At 39.6% G+C, this 20,467-nt stretch overlaps 1 protein-coding gene across 2 annotated transcripts in view; it reads left to right on the top strand.

Annotated features, from left to right (window-relative positions):
* NME7 (NME/NM23 family member 7) overlaps positions 1 to 20,467 on the top strand; it is a 256,632-nt gene that overhangs the window by 8,418 nt on the left and 227,747 nt on the right. The window contains exon 2 of one of the 2 annotated variants that reach the window (XM_042976671.1): positions 14,084 to 14,226. The exons of the other annotated variant lie outside the window; for it this stretch is intronic. Coding sequence (XP_042832605.1) covers positions 14,224 to 14,226 — 3 coding nt within the window. The 5' untranslated portion in view covers positions 14,084 to 14,223. The remainder of the gene's footprint in view (positions 1 to 14,083; positions 14,227 to 20,467) is intronic. 2 annotated transcript variants of the gene reach the window in all.

Raw genomic sequence — 20,467 nt, 5'->3', positions numbered from 1 at the left:
CTTACAAACTTTGGAAAATATTTTCTTATAAACTTTGGAAAAGATTTTTCTGTCCAGATCTTACGTTTGAAGATTAAACACTCCTGATTTCTCCCTTTATAATCGCTTGTCAAAAATTTAATCACCCTTTTCTGGACTCTTTGTTTCCATAATATCTTGTCTGAGGTGTGGCAGGCAGAGTCACACATTCCAGATGTGTGTTATCATAGTTTCTCTGTGGATGTTGTGTTTTCTGCTGGGATTTCACCTAATATCTCTCTTGATGGTGCTATTGCATGAGATTGAAGTAACTCGTTCTCCAGAAATCTCTCCACCACTTCTATTAGCCTCCTTTCCACTTTCTTGCAAAGTCTGTTTAAACTACTTCATTTCCAAAAGCTGTTGATATTTTAAGACTTTCTATTTATTAGATGTGAGAAATTGTAGCTATTAAAATGTACTGCTCAATTCAAGTTTATTTTCTGATACTAGGCACTTTGTTTAATTAAGTTGCTATTGTTATCTCTCCTGACTCATGTACGGTGCCTTCTTCATAGCGCTTTATTCTTTAAGATGTATTTCTCTATATATGCGCAATGGTTCCAGAGTTCTCTGATACATGTAAATTTAAATTTCATCTTGTTTTCTGTAGTTCTGATACGAGTTACATAGGCTATATGCATTGTATATGTTGCCTAAAATATATCATTATATGATACGTTTATAATGTGTTATATATGTAATACAAGTATATATAAAATACGTATATATATTTAACTTGTATACGTGTCAAATATTTAACTTCTACTGGACATAGTCATTTTTGGAGATGTGAAACTATGTAGAAACAACATGATTAAATTCATCTGTAATATCATTGACTACATACAGTCACTATTAATATTTTAGTATAGTATCCCAGTGACACATACATACAGTATACATACACATACACATACGTGTATATGTATTTTAAAGTGTGATCCTACTGTGTGTATGGTTTATAAATCTGTTTTTTTCTTTTTCTTCACTTAATATATCTTCTGCAGTTTCCCAGATCCAATTTTAGGAGCTCCATTTTATTCTTTACTTTACTCTGATGTAACCAAGCCATTTATTTATTTGGTCTTTTAACCCCATAACTAATATATTTTTATAGGCATAATTTTACATACATCCATAATTATTTCCTTAGAATAAATTAGAAATGGAATAACTGGGTGAGAGGACGTGTGCATTTCTAAGGCTTTTTGTTTTTTGCTTTGCTTTTTTTTTTTTTTTTTAATGTTTATTTATTTTTGAGAGAGAGACAGAGTGCGAGCGGGGGACGGGCAAAGAGCAAGGGAGACACACAATCTGAAGCTGTCTCCAGGCTCTGAGCTGTCTGCACAGAGCCTGACGCGGGCGGGGCTTGAACTCACAAATGGTGAGATCAGACCTGAGCCAAAGTCAGACGCTTAACCGACTGATGCACCCGGGCGCCCCCCTAAGGCTTTTTGGTATGCATTGCCAATTAACTCCAGAAAGTTTTGCTATTTGTACTCTGCTAGCAGTGTGCCAAAGTGCCTGTTTCTTCTAAGCTCTAACCTGGTATTGTTCATACATTTCTTACATACATCTAACAATGGATTTGAACTTCTAGTAAAGTTTCACCTTTCTTACCGAATATAACGTTAAGATTATAAATTGCAATATGTTCTTTTCATGTGTCTGCTAACCATCCGTATGTCTTCTTTGGAAAAATGTCTATTCGTGTCTTCTGCCCATTTCTTAAGTGGATTATTTGTATTTTGGGTGTTGAATTTGATAAGTTCTTTATGATTTTAGATACTAACCCTTTATCAGATATGTCGCTGGTGAATATCATCTCCCTTTCTGTAGGCTGCCTTTTAGTCTTGTTGATTGTTTCCTTCACTGTGCAGAAGAAGCTTTTTATCTTGATGAGGTCCCAGTAGTTCATTTTTGCTTTTGTTTCCCTTGCCTCTGGAGATGTGTTGAGAAAGAAGTTGCTGCGGCCAAGATCAAAGAGGTTTTTGCCTGCTTTGTCCTCGAGGATTTTGATGGCTTCCTGTCTTACATTGAGGTCTTTCATCCACTTTGAGTTTATTTTTGTGTATGGTGTAAGAAAGTGGCCCAGCTTTCCCAACACCATTTGTTGAAGAGACTGTCTTTTTCCACTGGATATTCTTGTCTGCTTTGTCAACGATTGCTTGACCATATAGCTGTGGGTCCATCTCTGGGTTTGCTATTCTGTTGCATTGATCTCTGTGTCTGTTTTTTTGCCAGTATCATACTGTCTTGATGACTACAGGTTTGTATTATAGCTTGAAGTCCGGGATTGTGGTGTCTCCAGCTTGGCTTTTCTTTTTCAAGACGCTTTGGCTATTCGGGGTCTTTTGTGGTTCCACACAAATTTTAAGATTGTTTGGTTCTAGCTCTGTGAAACGTGCTGGTGGTATTTTGATAGGGATTGTATTAAATGTGTAGATTGCTTTGAGTAGTATCGACATTTTAACAATATGTGTTCTTCAACATCACTCGTAGTCAGGGAAATACAAATCAAAACCATGATGAGATACCACCTCACTTCTACCAAAATGGCTAAAATTAACTACGTAGGAAACAACAAATGTTGGCAAGGGTGTGGAAAAAAGGGAACCCTCTTACACGGTTGGTAGGAATGCAAATTGGTGCAGCCACTCTGGAAAACACTATGGAGGTTCCTCAAAAAGTTAAAAATAGAACTAGCCTACAATCCAGCAATTGTGCTACTAGGTATTTACCCAAAGGATACAAACATACGGATTCAAAGGGGCACATGCACCCTTATGTTTATGGCAGCATTATCAACAGTAGCCAAATTATGGAAAGAGCCCAAATGTCCATTGACTGATGAATGGATAAAGAAGACATGGTGTGTGTGTGTGTGTGTGTGTGTGTGTGTGTGTGTCACACAGGAATATTACTCAGCCATCGAAAAGAATGAAATCTTGCCATTTGCAATGATGTGGATGGAGCTAGAGTGTATTATGCTAAGCGAAATAAGAGAAAGACAAATCCTGTTTGATTTTACTTATCTGTGGAATTTAAGAAACAAAACGGATGAACATAGGGGATAGGGAAAAAAAAGAGAGGGAAGCAAATTATAACTTACCTATAGAGAACACACCGAATGTTGATGGAGGAAGCTGAGAGGGGGATGGACTAAATGGGTGATGAGTATTAGGGAGGGCACTTGTTGTGATGAGCACTGGGTATTGTATGTAAGTGAATCCCTAAATTCTGCTCCTGAAACCAATATTACACTATAGGTTAACTAGAATATAAATAAAAACATTGATACAAAAAACTTTAAAAATTACAGCATGTTCCATAGATAAGCACTGTTGATAATTACCTGAAATGTTTTTTCTGTAATTATTTGGCATTTTTCATAAATGGTTAGAATTCAGAATTTATTACCAGTATATACGGAAGAAGCTAGAGGTGACTTTTTCTATTCCTCACAGATAGATTATGTAGTTGTCTCTTGTTACCTGTTCTGAGGAAGCAGCCTTTTGTAGTCCACAGGATCTGGTGTAGTGCTAGAAATCTAAAGTTTTTGGGGCGCCTGGGTGGCTCAGTTGGTTGGGCGTCCAACTCCGTCTCAGGTCATGATCTCACGGCCTGTGAGTTCAAGCCCTGCGTCGGGCTCTGTGCTGACAGGTCAGAGCCTGGAACCTGTTTCAGATTCTGTGGCTCCCTCTCTCTCTGCTCCTCCCCGTTCATGCTCTGTCTCTCTCAAAAAATAAATAAACGTCAAAAAAAAAAAAAAAAGAAATCCGAAGTTTTCAATCCTACTTGGCTTCAGCATGTATTTACTGTGTGACTTGTAACCTTTCCAGGTAATTGTTTTCCCTTTCATAAAATCAGAATGATAATTTCTGTTCAGAATACCTGAAAGCGTTTTTGTGAGGTGTCGCGACCGGCGCGACAAACACTGAGGTCAGGGTCCTGAGGGTAGGGGAATGCAAGAAAAAAAGAGAGAAGAGAAAGTTTGGGAACAGGAGGGTCCCCTGGGCTGATGGCCCAAGTGACGGCTTTATTGTTGCTGTACACAATCTTTTATAATATAAGACTCGTATGGATCAGGTCATTCTAAGAATAAACAGGTTTCACATGATTACTGCCAGCCAAAACATTTAGTTCTGTATACCTTGTGAACTTTCTGAACGGGTCACAAGACCTTGTTGATAGATTGCTAGCAAAACACAGTTCCCATGTTTGTTTCTATCTGACTCGGGGTAGAAAAAGGGAGGTAGCATTACTGCCAACACCTGCAGACCACAGGCTTCAGGAATTAACTTTCTCAGCCTTGACAAGGCTTTCGTATGCCCTTGAGAGTGGGGGAATGGGAGGGGGAACCACCGGGTTGGCTTGAGTCAACAGGGAACGTTGCCCGACCCGGTCTCAGCCTGGCGCCGGGGCCCGGCCTCCCACAGTGAGGATCAGATGAATACGAAAGTAATTTATAAACTGTAATGTACTGTACATATGAAATGTATTCTTTTCTTATTAACCAGAATGCTGTCTAATGAGAAGATCGTTGGGGGAAATGGAAGGAGATTAAAATTTAAGATAAGTTTCAGAAATAAATATTTGAGGTTAGTGGTGTTGTCTAATTTTGTGGCTACTTAAAAACTTACTTTCGGGGTACCTGGGTGGCTTAGTCGGTTAGGCGTCCTGCTCTTCTCCTTGTGCCTCTCTCTCTCTGTCTTCCCCCCTTTCTCAAAAAATAAATAAATTAAATTTTGAAAAGTACTGTTACATATTAGATTCTTTGTCAATTTAGATTCATTTTCCTAACGGGAACAATAAAGGGTCAGGGTGAAAGGGAGGGACGATGGGAGACGGCAGGAGTACTACTTGAGGCCGATGTCAATAATTCTCACATGCTGTTGAGGAAGGGATAGCTAGATGTGTGTGATATGTATTTAGTGAGCATTAGATCTGAGATCCATGAATTTCTCCTTAGCTTAAATAGATTAGATGGGAACATTTGCTTTTATTTGTGGTAGCTGAGATTTTATTATTCAGTAATTTGATTATGAAAGTACAATGAGCCCATTTGGGCCTAGTCTTTTCTTGCTACATAGGCCTAGAAATCTGGCTTTGGCAAAACTGAAAACCCCTCCATTTGGTGGCAGGTAGAAGTCTGTCATTATGTTAAGTCATCTTGCTGTTTACATTTTATTGTACATGCACAAATCTCTGAAAGGTGAGTATTTGTATGACTTAAGTATCTGAATATTTTTCATAATTAAACAGCTTTAAGTTTCTCAGGATCCACATATGAGTGAAAACATATGGTACCTGTCTTTCTCTGCCTGACTTATTTCACTTAGCATCACACTCTCCAGTTCCATCCACGTTGCTACAAATGGCCAGATTTCATTCTTTCTCATTGCCAAGCAGTATTCCATTGTATATATAAACCACATCTTCTTTATCCATTCGTCAGTCGATGGACATTTAGGCTCTTTCCATAGTTTGGCTATTGTTGAAACTGCTGCTATAAACATTGGGGTACAAGTGCCCCTATGCATCAGCACTCCCATATCCCTTGGATAAGTTCCTAGCAGTGCTATTGCTGGGCCATAGGATAGATCTATTTTTAATTTTTTGAGGAACCTCCACACGGTTTTCCAGAGCGGCTGCACCAGTTTGCATTCTCACCAACAGTGCAAGAGGGTTCCTGTTTCTCCACATCCTCTCCAGCATCTATAGTCTCCTGATTTGTTCATTTTAGCCACTCTGACCGGCGTAAGGATCCTGAGAAACTTAACAGAAGACCAGCGGGGAGGGGCAAGGGGGGAAAAAAAAAGTTACAGGGAGGGAAGGAGGCAAACCATAAGAGACTCTTAAATACTGAGAACAAACTGAGGGGCGGGTGGGGGAGGGGGGAAAGTGGGTGATGGGCATTGAGGAGGGCACCTCTTGGGATGAGCACTGGGTGATGTATGGAAGCCAGTCTGACAATAAATTATAAACAAACAGCTTTAAAATTTATATTCAAAGGGAGAATGGATCCTAAAATATAATCCCTTCCCCCCCCCCCCCCCCCAGCATTTTCATTTAAAAACTTCATAACGTCTTTCAGATTTTACCTTGTTTCTCAATACACACATAGGTTGAGCTATGGGGCAATAATACTCACCCTCCTAGTAAATGGTAACAATATCTACGGTTAAATATTGTTGTGACTGAACGGGATAAAGTTCTTAGCCTAATGCTTTATGTATCATAAGCACCCCAAGAATGTCGGCTATTATTGGTGCTGCCGTTGTTATTACTGACAGGTGTTAAATGGAGACTTATTGAACATGAGAACAGAAAGGAACGACTCATCACTGTGTAGGAGTGTTAATTAAAAACAAAACGAGTTAACTTCACAGCATTCTCTGTGGGTTTTTTATTCACTTTCAGGTTTTCTTCAACTTGTGAATATATCTATATTTAAAGTTAAGCTTGTGCATACTCAGATCAACGTTGATTCCTTAAATTTACCAGAAGGCATTTTCAAACGGAGGAGGAAACGATGTCACCGTGGTTTATTGTTCAGTGTTCACCCTAGTGCCCTGCCCCGTTAGGGGCTTAACAAATGCTTTTTTTTTTCTCTCTCTCTTTTAAACAGTTTGCTTTTTGACCGAGTAGTTCCTGTGGGGCGACTGTGACTGGGCGCACACACATTCGTGACCATTAGGAATACTTGAGGTGTTCTTACTAATATGCTTCTTAAGAAAATTCTTTTTGATTTACCCTTTTGAAATAGCCAGTTTTTAAAGTTTACCTCTTTTTTTTTTTTTTTTAATTTCACATTTACATGCACTTCAGCTACACGTGCTGTTCCATTTGCCTGGAATGCTTCTCCACGTGTCCCTACGCGCCTGTGACACCTCTTCAGAGAGGATTTTCTTTCGCACCGTAGCTAAATTAGCAGCTTCAGTCGCTCTTGTCCCCTCTCCTCTTCCCCCTTCTCTTTTTTCACTTCAGCACCTGGCAAAAGCTCTGTGCATTTGCAATTTTACTAATGACGGTGCCTGACATTCACAAAACATTTTCCTATTTTTTAAGGCATTTAAGATTCTTAACTAATTCATAGTGGCCTTTAGAGATAGCTACTGTAGGTATGGAGAAGACAGACGAGTGTTAGTAGAGAGCAGAGGAGCACAGATGTCCAAGGAAGAAGAATGCTCTGAAAATACAGTTGCAAAGAAAGGAAGTTAACTTTCCACCGTGTTTCCCTGGTAGTCACGTGGTAGAGACCAGGGCTGGGGACCTAGTTTTGAGCAAGGGCTTATTACCGCCAGAGAATGTCTAGAATTCCAAGTCAAATGCAGTAGACTCTTTTATTCTGAGACAGGACTCTAGGCTCGTTCGTTCAGTCAGCAGTTACTTTTAAATCCCTATTAAGTGCCAGACCCTGTCCTAGGCACCTGGGACCTAGCAGTGAATGACAAAGACCTGCCCTTATGGAGCTAAAACTTCTAGGGGTAGGGAGTCACAAAAAAAACCCAAACGTGAAATGTTAGGTATTGATAACTGCTATGAAAAGCTGAAACCAGTTATAGGGTCAGAGAGTAAAGGAAGTGGGAGGGGGTTGGTATTTATTTGGATGGCTGGGGAAGCCTCTCAGAATCGCCCACATTTGAGCAGAGGCCTGAATGGAGTGGTGCTATGAGGGCCTTGGTAGTCCTAGCGGGAGAGCCGTCCAGGTAGAGAAAACTGCAGGTGCAACGATTCTGTGGTGGGAGCCTGCTCAGCTCGTCCAGGGACCAGCAAGAAGGCCCGTATGACTGGAGCAGCGAGCATGGGTGGAGAGTGGCAGAAATGTGGTCGACAGATAGCTTGAGGCCAGGGGACACGGGCCCTGTGTGGTGTGAACTCGTCAAGTCTTCGAGCCGGAACACTGGATTTTCGAAAGACCAGTATTTCTGAAACTGAGGTTGTGGCTCACTGGTTGACTGTGAACCCTAAGCTGTGACTGGCAGCTGACCTTTAAAAGACAGTATAAAATATCAGTGCATTGCACGTACCGAGGATAAGAATTGTCGCTTGGAACTTCCTTTCGTTTGTGGGGGATATGTGTATGTTTGGGTCTGATGGAAGTTGTAGTTCTTACTGTAGGTACTGGTAAAAACAAAGTGCGTGCGATCACTGACCTAGTCGTATCCCCGAACTGTAGAGACGGGGAAACGAAGCTGGGAAATACTGAACGGCTCACGAGTGTCCTCCTTCCGCGTGGTGCTCCTGCTCCCATCCCGTGCTCCTGTGTAGATGGCAGTGTGCTTATCTGTGTCTAGGTGTGGCTGACTCTCTACAGAATTCGGTCTAATTTCTAAGTGAGGAGAAGGCATTAAACGCTTCATTTAGGGGCACCCGGGTGGCTCAGCCAGTTAAGCATCCGACTTCAGCTCAGGTTCTGATCTCACGGTTCGTGAGTTCAAGCCCCGCATCGGGCTCTGTGCTGACAGCTTGGAGCCTGGATCCTGTTTCGGGTTCTGTGTCTCCCTCTCTCTCTCTCTCTAAAAAATAAACATTAAAAAAAAAAAAAAAGCTTAATGTAGTCAATACCACATTAGTAAGTACCCAGCCTCTGCTCTGTTTTACGATCCTCTTTTACCCTGTCTTATTTTCCTTTACTTTCTGTTTTCTTAAATCTCCTCCTGTTTATCCAGGAAAGAAAGCTATCCAAAGGGAAGAGATTGAGAGGGAGAGAAAGAAATCCAGGAATGAGAGAGAGTCAGACAGACATATCCAAACTCCAGCAGAGGAAAGAAAATCAAGGCCCAGAGTGAGCAAGAACTAGTGACATCTCTGTTCCTGCCTGTCCCCCCTGCTGCTTCCACCGTCCCCTCTGCCCCTTCCCGAGGGGCAGTGTACCGATTCGTACACTGAGCTGTCATGATGCTGTTCGTCTGTATTACCATTAACCTCTTATCCAAATAATCAATCTGTAATCTTAAGATAGGTTCAGGCTCAAGAGAGACTTCATTTTGGAGACCTTGCAAGGGTAAATTAATGAAATTGGATGAAATCTAAGGGTTAAAAACAATGCCGACACATGGCAGCAACCTAAGCGTTCATTAATAGATGCACGGATAAGGAAAGTGTGGTGTATATATATATATATATATATATACACACAATGGACTGTTACTCAGCCATAAAAAAAGATGAGATCATGCCATTTGAGACGCCGTGGATGGACCTAGAGGATATTATGCTAAGTGAAATAAGTTGGACTGAGAAAGACGAATACCGTATGACTCCACCATAAATGGAATCTAAAAACTAAAAACAAAAACAAAAAGTGGAATCAGAACTACAAATGCAGAGAATAGTTTCCAGAGAGGAGGAAAGAAGGGGGGCGGGCAAAATGGATGAAGGGGAGTGGGAGATACAGGCCTCCGGTTATGGAATAAGCCACGGGAATAAAAAGCAGAGCAGAAAGAACACAGTCACTGATATTGTAATAGTGATATAATGGGACGGATGGTAGGTGCACCTGTGGTGAACGAAGCATAATATATAAACTGGTCAAATCACTAAGTCGTACACCTGAAACTAATATAAAAAGAAAGACACTCATACACCCCAGATTAAACCCTTTTTAAAAAATGTCACGAGGAGGATATTCTTGAAATAGTTTAGCAGGATTTTAAAAATCATTGTTTTTGGGGCGCCTGGGTGGCTCAGTCGGTTGAGCGGCCGCCTTCGGCTCAGGGCATGATCTCGCGGTCCGTGAGTTCGAGCCCCGCGTCGGGCTCTGTGCTGACAGCTCAGAGCCTGGAGCCTGTTTCGGATTCTGTGTCTCCCTCTCTCTCTGACCCTCCCCCGTTCATGCTTTGTCTCTCTCTGTCTCAAAAATAAAAACGTTAAAAAATTAAAAAAAATAAAAAAAATACAAATCATTGTTTTTAAAACTGTTATGAAATTTATTAGATGTGAGAAAGCAAGTGAAGAGAATTCACTCATCTTCCATACAGTGGCTGTTTGAACCTGATCATTTATTTCTTCAGTAGCTTAAAAAAAAAAAAAAAAAAAGCTTTAAACTTGGAACTGGTTGAGGGAAGGATCAAAAAAGAACTCAGATTAGGTCCTTTTTAATGCAGGTGATTAGGGAGGAATGAAATTGATCTGGCACAAGTTGCCTTTTTAATAAAACATTTCCTTAAAAAAATTTTTTTTTAATGTTTGTTCATTTTTGAGAGAAAGAGCGCGAGCAGGGGGAGGGGCTGCGAGAGAGGGAGACACAGAATTCAAAACAGGGTCCAGGCTCCGAGCTGTCAGCACAGAGCCCGACGCAGGGCCCGAACCCACGAGCCTCGAGATCATGACCTGAGTTGGACGCTTAACTGACTGAACCACCCGGTCGCCCCTAATAACACATTTCTTAAAGCCCTGATGACTGAAGCCTATATGAAAAGCCAAAAGAAACCTGTCAACTTGTAGACCTGAGTGGGAAACCTATTTTTCTTAATAGTTAACATCTATAATCTATCGAATGTCTACTGTGTATTAAGTTTTTTTCATATGACGGAACAGTCTCAGGTTTAAAAACACGTGAGGCAGGGCCCAGACTTGAACCGGTTTGGCCTGGGAGCCCGTGCTCTTTTCAGTCTACTGCAATTGGGGCCAAGGTGTTTTAAGATTTCAAAATTGTTTCTGTAGCTGTAGAGAAGTAACTTACTTTTGGAAAACTCAGTTTCCAGAGCATGTAGTGATACAACATTTTCCTCAAAAAGTCATAATTCATATTTTGATAATTAAGGGCCTCTGAAAAATGATGATGATTTAATGCAAACTGGCCGTGTGGCCTGGCGATGTCGATATCCACATTGAACAGTAGGTGGCACTCTCCCATCACCGGAAACAATCTTTCAGGAAAAGATCACCTTTATGGATTTCATTAGTGCTTGTTAATTTTAATCATACTGATGTGGCATATTAATGCCACTCAGCTAGAATGCACAGAGGACACAGTAGCACATATTTAAGACATATTTTTTCCTTTCATAAATTAGAAGGCTGAATCATGAAAAAACTAGATTAAACTTGACATTTTTTTTTTTAGAAACTGTGACTCCGTGAACTATGCTTTATCTTATTAAAAAAAAATCTTACAACAGTAAACTGCTAAGTTAAAATAACCCATGAATCATCCTATGATTATTAACCCATAATGCGTTCACCCATAATGTCATATAGGCGAAAGCATTCCAAAGAGTAGAAGAGATTACCCCATGGAGCTCCTTAGATGGACTGTCTGAAGACTGCTGATAGAGTCGAGCCTTCCCCCCGACTCTCACAGAGGCACATGCGTGCTACAGCCGCTTGAATCTGCCCCACTTGACTGTGCACGTAGAATTTCCTCCAGTGATTGATGATGGAGGCTCACGGTACTCAGACTCGTTCTTCTCTCATGAGGATAGTACAAACAATCAGCTGCCAACTATAATTAATGCTGAATAGCAATAGTTTGCACTGCACGCAAATCTGCCTGTATATTTAACATCTGCAGCATTTGGCACTTGAAACGGAAAACATGGAACCAGTTTGGTGTGCATGAAGCTGTCCTCGATCTCAGCAACCAGAGCCACGTACACATTGCCATGCGTGTTTGCACTGCACAAGTGTGGGTTGGAGGTATGCTAGTTTATGATATATTTTTCTAATAGTAAAATGTTCTGAGGAAGGCACAGCCTTTGCAGATTTATACAGAAGCACTAGGTCGACCAGGGAACAGGTTTCTCAAATTTCGACTCGGCGACACTGGTTATTTATGCCATTGGCACTTTTCCTAGAGGGATGGAAGAGTAGGAGAAGGAGCATGGGAGACAGAAGGTGATGTAAAAATACATTCCGATGGGGCGCCTGGGTGGCTCAGTTGGTTAAGGGGCCGACTTTGGCTCAGGTCATGATCTCACAGTTTGTGAATTCGAGCCCCGCGTCGGGCTCTGTGCTGACAGCTCAGAGCCTGGAGTGTGCTTTGGATTATGTGTCTCCCTCTCTCTCTCTCTCTCTGCCCCTCCCCTGCTCATGCTCCGTCTCTCTCTGTCTCTCAGAGATGAATAAATGTTAAAAAAAAAAATTAAAAAAATACATTCCAGATGCGTGCAAATTGCTAAAAATATCAGGGTGGGTTTAGGGTTTCCACATTGGAGGCGGGATACCTTCCCACTCTGTCCGTCCCTCTAATTACACCTTCAGGTCATGCTGACTTTTTTTGTTTTTTTGAATTTACCAACCTCCATTTCCCCGTCACGTTATGCTTTTTGTGTCCCTAAAATATTACTCCCCGGGTTTCTGCATGGATGGCTTCTCCTCATCCTGGTTTTACTTCAGATGATACCTCCTCATAGAGAGCTTTCTTGATTATTCTAGCTGAAGAGGGAATCCCTATCTTTCTGATCTCTAGTCATTAACACATTTACTTATGTATTCTGTTGTCTTTCTAAGACTTATCGTTACAGGAATTATACTTTTTTGTTTTTTGGGTTTTTTTTTTTTACATTCTATGAGGAGAGACAAAATTAATAAACAAGCACTATGTCAACAGGGCCTTGTCTGTCTTGAATATTCCCGGTGTTTGCTGCCGTACCTGGGTGGCAAAGAGAAGGAACTGTTCGTTGACTGGATGAAGGAGTGAATAAATTCCACTTTTCAGGCACTTTATACTTTCCATTTTATAGTGGCTAGTAGATGAACTCTGCTTTTTAAATGTATTCATTCAACAAATATTTAATAATACCCACTGTATGCTATGCATGCACCTAGTCTCTTGGGAGGCATCTGTGAACAAAACAGATCCTAAAAGGGCTCACATTCTGTTGGGGGAGATCTACAATAAAAACTAAGCTGGTAAGTATAACCTGCAGGATATTTGAAAGTGTGAAATGCTATAGGGAGAGTGGGTGGAGTGCCGAACCCTGGGTATGCTGACAGAGGCAGTGAATGGATTAGAAAGGGACGTAGCCAGGATCAGTCCCATACAGACAGTGGTAGCTGAGCAAGGATCTATACCAAGCAAAGCAATTGAATTAGCAATTAAAAACCTTTCTACAAAGAAAAGCTCAGGCCCGGGAGAATTCTGTCAAACAGTTAAAGAATCGATAATACCAGTCTTTCACAAAGCCTTCCGGAAAAGAGAGGAGGAGGGAATACTTCTCAAATAATTCATTGAGGTCAGTCTTACCCCTATACCGAAACCAGAGAAGACATCATAAGAAAACTACAGACTGATATCCCTTAGGAATATAGATGCCCACCCGAATCATTAACAAAGTATCAGCAAACTGAATCCAGCAACATATACAAAGTATTATACAACATGACCCATGTGATTTACACCAAGAGTGCAAAGGTGATTTAACATCTGAAAAATCAATATCATGTTAAAGGATAAAAGTCACATGATGATTAATAGACACGCAAACATTTTACAGTATCCAATACCGTTCATAATAAATAAAACATGGCAACAGATTAGCGGGGCGCCTGGGTGGCTCCGTCGGTTAAGTGTCTGACTTTGGCTCAGCTCATGATCTCACAGTTCGTGAGTTTGAGCCCCGCGTCGGGCTCTGTGCAGACGGCTTGGAGCCTGAAGCCTGCTTCGGATTCTGTGTCTCTTTTTCTCTCTGCCCCTCCCCCACTCACACTCTGTCTCTCTCACTCTGTCAAAAATAGGTACACATTAAAAAAAAAATTAGGAACAGAAGAGAACTTCATTAACCAAAGGGGATTCACAAAAAAGCCTACAGCCGTCAACATTCTTAATGATGAAAATGTGAATGCATTCTTCTAACGGTAGGGAACAAGGCAATTTATACAACATTGTAATGGAGGTTCTGTCCAGTGCAGCTGGGCAAGGGAAAAAAAAAAGCACCCAGATGGGATAGAAAGAAGTAAATGGTCTTCATTTATAGATGATATCCTATATATAGAAAATTCTAAGGCGTCTGAAAAACAAACTGTTATGACTAATGTGTTCGGCAAGACTACAGAATATAAGATCAATATACAAAAATCAGTTTTTCTCTATACTTTTTTCTATATATTTCAGTGGATAATCTGAAAAGGAAATTAAGAAATCGCATTCACAACAGCATTAAAAGGATAAAGTAGGAATTTTTAGTGGCAGTGGGAGATACACACCGAAAATTACAAAACATTGCTGATTAAAATTGAACATCTAAATCTTTTATGGTAAGTTGATATTCAAGAAAAATGCTAATGTCATTCAATGAGTAAAGAGTAGTCTTTCAACAAATGGTGCTGAGACAGTTGGATATCCACATGCAAAAAAGATAAATTTAGACCCTAAAATGAAAAGTAACTAAAAATGGATTGTAGACCTAAATGTAAGAGCTAAAATACAAGGCTCTTAGAAGGAAATATAGGAATAAATCAATAAATCTTTGTGACCTTGGGTTAGGCAAAGCTCTTTTAGATATGACACAAGTGAGCAAAGTTTTCCCCCAATTTTTAATTGAATATTAAGTGAATAGTATAAAATTGCTTAAATATTCTCTTGCTAGTATAGCTAAACTCTGTGTGTGTGTGTATATATAATTATATATATATATATATATATATATAATTTTTTAATTTTTTTAAAAAAGTTTTTATCTAAACTCCAGTTAATATACAGTATAATATTAGGTTCAGATGTGCAATATAATGACACAACACTTCGATACATCACCCTGTGCTCATCACAGCAAGTGCACTCCTTAATCCCCATCACCCATTTAACCCATTCCCTCCCACCCATCTCCCTTCTGGTAACCATCAGTTGGTTCTCTATAGTTAAGCATCTGTTTCTTGGTTTGCCCCCCACCATTTTTCCTTTTGCTAATTTGTTTTGTTAAATTCCACATGTGAGTGAAATAATACGGCATTGGTCTTTCTCAGACTGACTTATTTCACTTTGTGTAATACTCTCTAGCTCCGTCCACGTCATTACAAATGGCAAGATTTCATTCTTTTTTATGGGTGAATAATATTCATATATATATATATATATATATATATATATATATATATGCCACTTCTACTTTATACTTCTACATTCATTAGTCATTAGACACTTAGGCTGTTTCCGTAACTTGGCTATTATAAATAATGCCGCTATAATACTGGGGTGCATGTATCCCTTTGAATTAGTATTTTTATATTTTTTTGGTAAACGCCTAGCAGTACAATTGCTGGATTGTAGGGTAGTCCCATTTTTAACTTTTGGAGGAAGCTCCATACTGTTTTCCTCAGTGGCTGCACCAGTTTGCATTCCCAGCAACCGTGCACGAGGGTTCCTTTTTCTTTACATTCTTGCCAATGCTCGTTTCTTGTGTTGATTTTATTCACACATTCTGACAGGTGTGTGGTGATCTCTCATAATTTTGATTTGCATTCCCTGATGATCAGTGCTGTCGAGCATCTTTTTTCATGTGTCTGTTGGCCATCTGGATGTGTATTCATCTCTTCCGCCCATTTTTCAACGGGATTATTCATTTTTTGGGGTGTTGAGTTTTATAAGTTCTTTACGTATTTTGGAAACTAACCCTTCATTTATGTCGTTTGTGAATATCTTCTCCCATTCTGTAGGTTGCCTTTTAGTTTTGTTGATTGTTTCCTTCCCTTCTTCCTGTGGAAACTTTTTATTTGATGAAGTTCCCCCCACCTTTTTGTTTTGTTTGTTTTGTTTTGTTTTGCTTTTTTCCACTTGCCTCAGGAGACACATCTAGAAAGAAGTTGCTCCGGTCAGTATCAAGGAAGTTACTGCCTGTGTTGTCTTCTAGGATATTTATGGTTTCAGGCCTCACATTTAGGTCTTTAATCCATTTTGATCCTGTTTTTGTGTCAGATGTAAGAAAGTAGTCTAGTTTTCTTCATTTGCTGTCCACTTTTCTGAATTCTGTTTGTTGAAGAGTCTGTATTTTCCTTATTGGATATTCTTTTCTGCTTTCTCAAAGATGAACTGATGATAGCTATTGGTCCATTTCTGGATTTTCTGTTCTTTCTTTCTTTCTTTTTTCCTTTCCTTTCCTTCCTTCCTTCCTTCCTTCCTTCCTTCCTTCCTTCCTTCCTTCCTTCCTTCCTTCCTTGTATTTGTTCATTTGTTATATCTGTTTCTCTTTTTAGAGTGTTGTGGTTCAGTTAATTGTTGACAAGTGGTCCTTGATGGACCTCTTGTCCTAGGATTAGTTAATACTTTATCAAGTGTGTTTTTTTAAGGTGTTAATCAGAGAAGCCATACTTACCCAAAAAAGTAAGAAAAGATGTCCTCTTTCAGAATCTTCCTGGAAATACAAATAAACATACATGCAAATAGTTGAGTGTTGGGGGAGGAAGGCGGCGGGTTTTGAATCTTGGAGTGTATTTTTGCCATTTTATCAAGATCTAGTGCTGAACGTGTTTATTTACTCCTTTAGATCTTTATTTTGGTAGTATTTGATTATTATTAAGGTCCCAGAACTAGGAAAGTCACTGTGGACTTTCAAAGGAAATAAATGATGTTTGGGTGCGTGGGTGGCTCGGTTGGCTAAGAGTCCAACTCTTGATTTTGGCTCAGGTCATGATCTCATGGTTCATGAGATTTGGGCTCTTGGGATTCTCTTTCTCCCTCCCTTGCTGCCCTTCCCCTCCCCCTCCCCAAATAAATAAACATTTAAAAAAAGAAATAAATGATGTTTCTATTTTCCGGAAGCTCATAATTTGATTAGAGAGAGAATTTGTATTACACAAACCTGCCAGATGACAAGCCCATGTTCTGTGTGAACAACAAACTAGCTAATCAAGAAACAAGGGTTTTTGTTAAGTTCTGCTGCTTAATGGGTCACGAAGTTCTTGCCAAGTCACTTAACTTATTTGAGCTTCTGTTTCCTTACCATGAATATTCCTTTGATCTCTGAAATTCTATGAAAATCAAGTACAAGTACAGAAATATCAGTTGTCTGGGGTTGGTCTTAGAAGATTTCACAGTAACTGTTTCCTATTAATATATCTAAATTTTTTTTTAACGTTTATTTATTTTTGAGACAGAGAGAGACAGAGCATGAACGGGGGAGGGGCAGAGAGAGAGGGAGACACAGAATCGGAAGCAGGCTCCAGGCTCTGAGCCATCAGCCCAGAACCCGACGCGGGGCTCGAACTCACCCGAAGTCAGACGCTTAACCGACTGAGCCACCCAGGCGCCCCTCCTATTAATATATCTAAAGCAAAGTTCAGTCTTGCTTTCCAAACAGGTTTCCCCAGAGAGGCTGCCGGTGGTGGCATTGTGTTTTTACATGACGGTTTACAATAGTGATCTGTAGAAGTCTGAGAGGGAGGACTTTCAAGGATCTACAAGCCAAGCTAAGAAACTTAAAAAGTCTTTTCTTTCCTGAAACTGGATGTGAGCCTTTTAAAATGATCCCATCTCGTTTGATCAGTTTCCTGATTTACATTCACATTGTAGAAATGGTTCTTTCCTGGCATTTTTCACACTTGAACAAAATTAAGCAGGAATGAAGTTGCAAGTGCATTCCTAAGCATCACAGTTGGGGAAATACAGGAGTTTGTGTTCTCTTTACTGCAACATGGACTTTTTTCTGTAAAGACAAATAATGCATTTGACCTCTCAGGTGCTCAAATGACTTTTTTTTTTTTTTAATAAAATCTTGGAAACCTGGTGGAATTCTCATGTTGAACATCATATTTTTCACCAAGGGCGAAGACATTTAGCCTTAAACTGACAATTTTTTAAAGGTAAAAATAATTGCAGCACTTTCACTTAGTTCTTAAAAGAATTTAAGTGGAATAGGATAGTTGAATTTAATAACTTGCCTCCCTTTTCCTTCTAGAGCAGTTTGATTGTCTGACTTTATTAATGAGAAATACTAAGCTAGAGTTAGCAAATTAGATTCTCCACCCGAAGACCCTTTTCCCTTGAGCTCACCTTCTGTTTGCCTTTCGGGGTGGGTTTATGAGGGAGCAAGCAATAGCCCTCCGAGAACAATCTGGATGGGCTCCAAACTGGTTCTGGCCGTACTAAAATAAGGTTAATGTTTGACACAGTCCAGTGTAGGAGAATGCTTGCTCCTTGAATGAAGCCCTGGAGGAAGACTGCTTGGTAAAAAAGTTTAGTACAAAACAAGTCATTGATTTGAGTCCAGCTTTGTGGTGATGGGAAAATAGAAACCTTTTGGTGGTTGTCTTTTCCTTTCTATTGTACTTATCACTATGGCATCTGGGGAAAGCAATAAAAGTTGCTATGTTTATTTGCCTACTATGTCAGGTAATAAATCTTTAATGGTCTGCTGTGTTCTCAGAATGTTCAAAGTGAAGTTTGTTGGAGACCAATTAAACCACTAACCCCACTGGAAGCAGCTGGCTTGAGGTGGCAGGTTCTCACATGCTGTTGATTTCTATTATAATGTCATTAATGGGGGGAGGTAGGTAAATGGAGACTTGGATTAAACTTTAGAAGTCTGTTGAACTCTAAACTTTATCATCAATGTAGTTTAGAATGTCTGAAATCACGGAAGCAGATAGCTGGCTTAAAATACATTGAAATCACTTGCTGACTTTTAAATATGCAAATTCTGAAAATCTGATTTCTACATGGTTCAACACTTTTCTCCATGCTGTGTTATGTAAATCTACTTTCATGTGATTTAAACAAGGGAGCACTTTTGTACGAACAAAAATGTTTTGCGTATTGCGAAATAATTTTTCCTGAATATAGCATTATATAATGTATGTTTTCAACACATTGTTGGAATTACCAGTCTGATAAGTGTGGCCTGATTTTTATTGTTATGTTTGTTGGCAGTTGAATTGAAAGTGTTTCGTTTTGGGTTCTGGAGACCTAGCTAACGGAGCTATTTGGCTGCTTTGGTCCTGTTGCCCTCAGAGCCCCTTTTCACTACTCTGAGGAGAAAGGTTAAGACCTGGGATCTGGAATCACCTCTTTATAAGCTGTGTCATCTTGGACATGTTTCTTAACTTACCTGAGCCTTAGTTTCATCATTTGTAAAATGGGGATAATAACACCATCCCTCTCATAATGTTGTTTGGATAAAATACACAAGTGTTTAGAACTAGGTACTTAGCACATAGCAAGTGCCTCGTGGAAAGTTCTAGCCCTTGACTGTCACTATTAGCGTTCTTGTAACATTGCCTTGTAATGATGTGTTCAGAGATTTAGGTTTATGTTACTTCCTTAAAGCCGGGGATTGTTTCTTAGAATTCACGGAATGTACCTCAGAACTTGGCAGAAAATAAGCAGTTGATAAATATTTTGGAATGAATAAGCGAGTGCACGAATGGAGTATTTGATCATCTGTGGTCTGGTTTTTCCTCATTTTTTTTTTATTGTGATAAAATGCACATAACCTAAAATTGACCGTCTTTACAAGTTTTAAGGGTATAATTCAGTGGTATTAAATACATTCATAATGTCTCCAGAACATCTCATCTTGTAAAACAGACACTGCAACCAGTCAATAGACAAGTCACTTACATTTCCCTCTCTCCCAGCCCCTGGCAACCACACTTCTCTTTCTGTGATGTGGAGGACCTCCTGTAAATGGAGCCGTATAGTATTTCGCCTTTTGTGACCGGCTTATTTCACTTAGCAGTATGTCCTCAAGGCTCATCCATGTTGTGGCGTATGTCAGAATTTCCTTCCTTTTTGAGGCTGACTAATATTCCATTGCATGTGTATACCACGTTTTGCTTAGCCGTTCATTCATCAGCGAACACTTGGGCTGCTTCCGCTGCATTTTAGCTATTGTGAATGATGCTACTGTGAACACGGGTGCGTAAATGTCTTTGTAAGATCCTGCTTTTAATTCTTTTGGTCTGTTTTTTTGAAGGAAAAAGATACAAGTGTTTAACATTGAATTCTTACAGGACACAAAGGTAAAGGAGGCAGAATACTTAATCTCCAAGCTGTTTGGATTTCACATTGTTGTTAGAAAAAAACAGAATATCCCTCCCTCTCTCAAAGCGGGTGCTTCGTTATAATTTACACGCTATTAATATGTTACGTACATTGTAAATAATACACAATAATAAAAACTTTAATAGGTTCAGATAGAAAAATAGAAATGGGAATGTTGATATTTTCTTTCCATCTACCAATGGGATCTTAGAGACTATTTGATATGGAAACTTAGAGACTACTGGTATAGAGAAAGGTATTTTTATGAGACTTGAACTTAAGTTCTGTTTTTGACACTTAGTGAATGTGGTTACTTAACCACTCTGTGCCTCTGTAACAACCTCTTCGGCTTGTTGTAAGGATTAAATGCAATAATACGTGCAAGTAACTTATTATGGTGCTTGGTATGTAATAAGGGTCCAGTAAATGTTAGCTGCTATATAATACTGATCACAAATTGAAGTTATGTTATTGCTATGATGATGATGATGATGATGATGATGATGTTTTTTTGAAGATAGT

This window comes from Panthera tigris, chromosome F3 (assembly GCF_018350195.1).
Source record: "Panthera tigris isolate Pti1 chromosome F3, P.tigris_Pti1_mat1.1, whole genome shotgun sequence".
NCBI classification, from domain to species: Eukaryota; Metazoa; Chordata; class Mammalia; order Carnivora; family Felidae; genus Panthera; species Panthera tigris.
Note: the sequence above shows the minus strand (reverse complement) of the source record. Positions and strands in the feature narration are given on the sequence as shown.